This window comes from Glossina fuscipes, unplaced genomic scaffold (assembly GCF_014805625.2).
Source record: "Glossina fuscipes isolate IAEA_lab_2018 unplaced genomic scaffold, Yale_Gfus_2 1, whole genome shotgun sequence".
NCBI classification, from domain to species: domain Eukaryota; kingdom Metazoa; phylum Arthropoda; class Insecta; order Diptera; family Glossinidae; genus Glossina; species Glossina fuscipes.
Genome location: NW_023998415.1, coordinates 14,296,047 through 14,303,017, shown reverse-complemented (window position 1 = coordinate 14,303,017; position 6,971 = coordinate 14,296,047). Strand labels below are relative to the sequence as shown.

The 6,971-nt window shown below is 33.4% G+C and overlaps 1 protein-coding gene across 2 annotated transcripts in view; it reads left to right on the top strand.

Moving 5' to 3' along the window:
* The window catches only part of LOC119632052 (spermine synthase), a 26,373-nt gene that overhangs the window by 12,758 nt on the left and 6,644 nt on the right, over nt 1-6,971 (top strand). Inside the window, exon 2 of one of the 2 annotated variants that reach the window (XM_038024742.1) lies at nt 760-868. The exons of the other annotated variant lie outside the window; for it this stretch is intronic. Within the exon in view, the coding sequence (XP_037880670.1) occupies nt 760-868 (109 nt within the window). The remainder of the gene's footprint in view (nt 1-759; nt 869-6,971) is intronic. 2 annotated transcript variants of the gene reach the window in all.

Below are 6,971 nucleotides of genomic sequence, written 5' to 3'. Positions count from 1 at the left end.
ACAGTATAGTGTATTTTGTACTGAAAATTATTGTACTACAGTACAGTACTGGAATATATTGTACTACAGTATAGTGTATTTTGTACTGAACATCATTCATGAAATGTCCACATAAATATTTTGCCTTTTTTTAATACGGACGGGGTAGGCTTCTCTGTTAAGTCTCTTAACGGAGTTTTCTTAACAGAAATGATAGGTGTCTTTGCTAGTTAAATTCGAGGTTATCTTCACCCGCTTGATTTCTAGTTTAGACAGTTACCTAGAACGTGTTTCAAATGTCTACAACATGTATGATCCCCTATAGAAGTTTAGTAGATTTCCATTTTGTTGTGCAATGAAATATCCGACATTCTAGTAAGCATTAAAAAATGCAGTTCAAACAGAGTATGATTTCTTGCTAATTTTTCTTTATTTTATTTTTTGCTACGCGAAAGTATGTGCATATATCCTATATAAATATATTATAGATTTATATATATAATTTGTAATCCAAATTTACATTTATTTAAAATTTTTATATTATTTTTTATATTTTTTTCATATCGACCAAAACAATATCAAAAAAATGTACTTCTACTATCGTTCCTGTTCATCAAAAAATATCACATCTTAAATATTTACCATCTACTACACCAAAATCACCATTGCCACCAACTTTCTCAACCAATCTCTTGTTTATATAAAAAATTTGAAAAAAAAAAAAAATCAAATCGTTAACACCTCAAATCAACCACCAACCACAACCACCACCACCACCAGTCATCTAAACGTCTCGAAAATACCATTGCCAAGAAATTGAAAGTCACTTCTGGACAAGTATTGCCCACTTTGAAACGTGGCGCTGTCGCTAGATATTTTCCATCATCAGGTAATCAATGCATATTTTATTTTATTTTTCTATACACTTTTTATATATTTCTTTAATATTCACAAATATTAAGTAATCATAACTAACATAATTATGAAATAAGTTTCTTTATGTCTACCATCGTTGTAAAACACATAAGAACATGCCTTAAAGAAGATTCATCATCTTACGATTGTTAGGCATCTTAGTCTTAACAACCACCAGTGTTTTTCATCATCCATGTCATGCATAAGTCTCGTAAAAGTTAACGTAGAAAGCAACAACTGGGGATTCATTTCTCATTTTCAACATCAATTTTTTAAATGCTTTGCCCTGATACTGATTATAAGAGACAGTGAAGGATAATTATGGTAATTAACCACAAAAAATCAGTTAAAAAATTTTCGTCAAGTTCCCTTTATCCAAATATATATATATATATATATATATATATTACATTTTATTATATTCTATTTATTTTATTATATATAATGTCATATTATATATATATATATAATATATTATATATACATAGCATTAGGAGCACTAAGAACGCAGCCCAAAATAACATTTATGTGTTTTATATATGTTAACACATTAAGGAGCGTAAGGAGTCACCAAGAAAGGTTGCCATTAGCATTGCCATTCTAATAAGAACCAGAAGAAGAAAACAGTAGTGGGTGGCGTTAGCATCTCTATCAGCTGATTCGTTTAGGTAAATAATACCAAAAACTAGCTCTAAAGTGGACAGAGTTAAGATTTACTTACAAGGGAGAAACATGTTTCGGATTACTAAACAATGACCTTTAAATAACATCTTTTTTGTAAATAAACTGAAAATTATTACTACGGCCATCAAGATTTTACAATTTATACGTATATATTAAAAATGTAAATATATTTTATTTATTTATTTATTTTATTTATTTATTTTAATTCTACTTATACATGAAACTCAACTAAACAAATAACAGTCGAGTTCAATTGGCACTTAAAGCAAAACTTATATTAAGTTAATAATAAAACTTAGAATAAGTACAATAAAACAAATAAGAAGGAAAAAAAAAAGCATGTACACAACCAGCATAGAGCCACGCTTACAACCGGTACAGGACCAAATTGCAAATGAACTCCTAAGCCATCGCAAACATGCACAAGTCTGGCAACCGATAATAATTAACAATAATTCATTTTCGAATCGTAACGAATTTTTGAGAATAAAAGCTAGTTTAACTACGACATAGGTAAATCACGCGTACTAACTAATGTTGCTTTAATGGACTTTAAAGAGACCGATAACGAGAATAAGTGACAGACGTCATTTAGGTTCTTGCAAACTACTCTGAGCGGATTAAACAGCTCATAATTATATTTACACTGACTAAGCTTAACCAAGATAAAGTGCCTAGAGAAGCGGTTAGGGCCATTAAAGCTTATTTCACCAAGTAATGAAAGCGAGTCTACCAATAGCACCATTTATTACTGTGATTACAAAGGAAACGCCAAGAACAAACCTACGTTTCTCAAGAGGCGGTAAGGACAGCAGAAGCAACCTATTGTCATAGGGAGGAAGAGAGGCAATCGGATCCCAACCCAAATTTCCAAGGGCAAACAGCAAGAATTGCTCTTGAACATAGCACCTATATGAAGGAGACCACACAACAGAGGCATACTCGAGTATGGGTCTAACCAAACACATGAACAGCCTTTTCGTAATGTAGGGATCATCAAGCTCTTTGGACCACCTTTTTATAAAACCAAGCGCGGACCCAGCGCATGTACTTTATATGCAATAATGTCTATATGGGACCATGTAGGTGCTAGGGTTATATTAAGTTTAGAATATTGCACTAATAGAAAAAATTATATAATTTAAGTAGGTTATTCTTGCGTGACGATTTAAGAAGACGCGTAATGATACACCAGTACGAGGCATACAGAGGAAGTTAAATTGCCGCAAAGGTGACATTTTACCATTCGCCATTCTGACCAAATAGGTGGTTGTGGGTAACGTTAGTGTGTGGCAGTCGGAAGCTTCAAATTTTAATGTTTATGTGTTTTCGATAAGTCGCATTACTCTCCAAAGGATTAATTACTTAGTAGTTTTGTGTATATGAATAAGTATCTGGCATCGCCACAATTGGACAATGCTTCCAGGGTTTTCTTATTGTATTATAAAGAGGAAAAATCAATAATAGGAAACTGCAGGCTTCTTTAGTAGTGAGGTGCGCTAGCTCGATACCCGCAATACCAAGATCGAAAGGCATCTCAATTTATTATGTTTAATATTATATTATAACATATATCACCCAATAAGGCTCCTCTTCGACACGCGTATGGCATTGCTCTTAACAGACCTATGTGATTTCTGGACCGTACCGACTTTTCTGACAATTAGTTTACAAGTCCAAGCCAAGTTCAAGTAGTAGAAGGGGCAATCACAAAAAGTTCAAAGATGGATTTAAATATATCAATTTTTCGTTGAATTTCGTTGATTTCTTGCCAATCACTCGCAAATTACTGCGTGTTCAGATAGTTTCAGTTAGTGTTGTCCAATGGCGTGGTTATATGCTCGAAATTTTGTTCAATATTTGGCACAAGATGAAGGAGTGTGAAGGAGTTAAGATCAATATAAATGATAAATCTGCGACTTACTATGAAGCATTGCAAAGGACGTTAAGGGCGGAATAAATTGCTAGTAATTCACGCTTGAAAAGAACCCAATCGTTAATTGAAAATCATTAGTATAGTGTGGTGACACAGTTCGTGTATCAAAATCTGAAGCATCAACCTAAAACGGTAGAGGTTATTCCTCAATTGGATAGACTTGGAACGAAACGTGGTTTTTTGCAACAATCAGCTGCGTTGTTAAGTTCATTTGCCCAAACGATTTTTTATTTACTGTTGTTATCATTATGCTTTTATCATTTCATTCATTAAATCATGGCAAAGAGCTTGCGTCGCGGCTGCTTTCGCATTTGAGAATTTGCGAAAAAAAATTGATAAGACCAAGAAATTGATCATTGAAGATCATTTAAATTTTTTATTAGCTCATATTTTTCTATTGCTTTCACATTTTCTGAAGTAGTTAATAATTCTTCTTCTTATTATTGAAGATTCTATATATCATGTAATGTGTTCGTTCCGAATTTACATCTTACAATATTTATGATCAATGATTTTAAAGTGTTTCTTATGCACCCTCAAAATCTGCAAAAGCAGATAAGAATATCGCCAATAATAAAATTCGTTTTCATAAAATTTAAGAATCTTATGCATGCACCGATGAAATACCTACGCAGCATTATAGAAACTAAACGTCAATCGTCTGAACTCGAAAAAAAAATCTATTGGTCTTATAACGGCTATATCAGTTTTCAATTGTTTCCTTCAACAGGGATTTCGAAATGATTTTTTATTCAATCTATTTAAGAAAAAAACCTTCTTGCCATTTAGACTGCCAAAGAAATCGTGCAAATGTGCAAATATGTCTATACCGAGTTGTAATCTTGTTGAGAGATCTCTGCAGTCATCGCATAGTAGCCGTTTGCTATTAGATTTTAGAAAGCGTAAGGTCGTATAAGTTTATACAATTTTAAGTTTCTTAAGAGGGAATACGCTTAGCTTATAATGAACGAAAGGCCCTTGCGTTTTGATGTGGTGGATCACCGAATATTTGAACTGGGGCGGAATGCATGATGGTTGTGCAATATCTCAAAGTGCATTTGCTTTTGTTATCCTATCGCACTGAACATATCTGCAGTTATAGATCTGAAAATAAATTCTCGTTGTTTAAGTGAAATATATTTTCTTCGAAAGTGTTGATAAATCAATTATTCGCGGCCTGAAGCTCACGTTTATTTGGTTTGGAATGTTTTACTTATGTAGATAGAGCAATTGCTATAACATGCCTATGCCTATATGGATCTTATCTTGCAAAAAAGAAAAAGATTTTCTTCGTCTGCCGCCTTAAACAACAAACGAACTACTTGTTTATCATTCGATATTTGCCTTGTGCTCCTAACTTATTGACTTTAGTATCAAAAGTTTGTTGTCAGTTATTTATTTATATATTTATTCAGTTATACCTCAAAGTCAACTAAAATAAATTAACAGCCAAATCCAGTTGACTCTTAGAAGTAAATCTTATACTAATTATTATTAAAAACTAATATAAAGTAAACAAGGAGAAGTAAAGAAAAAAAAAGGAATAACTAAATAATTTATGTATAAATAAATAAGAAAGAAAAAAAGTTTGGTAATCAACTAGCCCAGAGGCACACCGAAAGCCAGTACAGATCCAAGGTACAAGTGAAACCGCAAAGCATTGCAAACATGCAAAAGCTTGGCAGCCGATAACACTAAACAACACCAGTTAATTTTTGAATCATAGCGAGATGTTTTAATAGACGTTAAATGGTCCGATTTTGAGATTAAGTGATAGACATCGTTTCGGTTTCTGCAAACAATTCTGAACGGATTAAACAGCTCATAATTATATTTACATTGACTAAGCTTAACCAAAATAAAGTGCCTAGAGAAGCGATTAGGAACATTGAAGTTTATCTCACCATGTGATGTGGGAAAGTCGATAATACCATTAACTAACTTAATTAAGAAGGAAACACGTAGAATAAATCTACGTTTCGCAAGTGATGGTAAAGATAACGGAAGCAACCTATTTTCATAAGGAGGCACAAAGACAAGAGGGTCCCAACCCAAATTCCTATAGGGAAACAGCAAGAATTGCTCTTGAACGGATTCAACTGAATCTACGCAACACCTTTAGGAAGGAGTCCATAGAACAGAAGCATATCCAAATATTGGTCTAGCTAAGCACATGTATAGCCCTCTCGTATTGTAAGGATCGTTAAGCTCTTTGGAACATTGAAAGTGATACTTTCATTATCTTATGAAGACAATCTTTTATTTCGATTGCGGCTCTGTTTCGATTTCATTCTCGATCTTAGAAACTAATTTCATCAATGCCTTTAGGCAGCTCGGTGCTTTGGGTATGTCATTTGGATTTGTTGAGACCGTTATGCTTACTTAAGAACAATCTAGCTGATCGGTAAAATTAACGCAGTAACCGCGAACTGCAAGCCGTCTGAGTTGATTGACAAAATGGCTTTGCTGACGGTGGATGGGTTAAGCATTGGAACCATAAAGATTGCCATAAATCATCTGATACTTTTCAGGCAGATAGTTGGCGCATTCCACGTAAAAATGCTAAAGCTTTCTTGTCACCTAAAGGAACGCTTTCTAACAGAATCTTGAAATTCGGTTGAAAATGAAATTTTTTGAAGATTCGTGGGGAATTTGGTGGCATGAAGGTTTGTGGTATCTTGGATAATAAAAAAAGTCAGTCTCCCAAAAATTTATAGCAACGGCGGGAATCGCTCATTTCTTCAGTCGCTGGCATCAAAAATTGTTTACAAACTCGTAAAAGCACATAAACTCGGAGTCATCAACGTGGGGAACCAATTTTTCCTTTAAATTTAAAGTATGACTTTTCTTAGTTAGAACAAACACATCAATGAAGAAAGTACCGTTTTATTTACGTATTTTTGCAATATTAGTGTTAATATCGATTTTTTGTTGTTTACCTATAACACTAGTACCAATAACCGACCATTTCTCATTTTCTCAACTATTAATCCCCACATATTCTCCTTCAAGAGTAATGCAGTCAGTCCAACGATTAACCAATGTTTCGACGCGCTTCTTATAGAACGATATTTCGTACGTACGTTAAAATACACCTAAATTTCCTCAATTAACTCATCGTCTGATCCAAAAATGTTTCCTTGAGTTTGCTTTTGAAATTTGCAAAAAAGAAAACAGTCCTCGTAATTAGTCCTGGAGAATAGATTGAGTGGGACCGTAATTCAAGCTTCAGTACAATTTTGTCATTTAAGCCATCAACTCGTGACATGCTCCACCCTGAGTAAATGCGAATACTGTGCTTTACATATTCAACTTAAGGAATTTTTTCATATTTATAATATTAGTTTGGGGAAAAAGATATCCATTATTTTTATATGAACTTCATGACTTTATTTAACATGCTTCGGATCGTCCGATTTGGGTCAAATATGCACCGTTTTGTTGTATGATTTGTTGC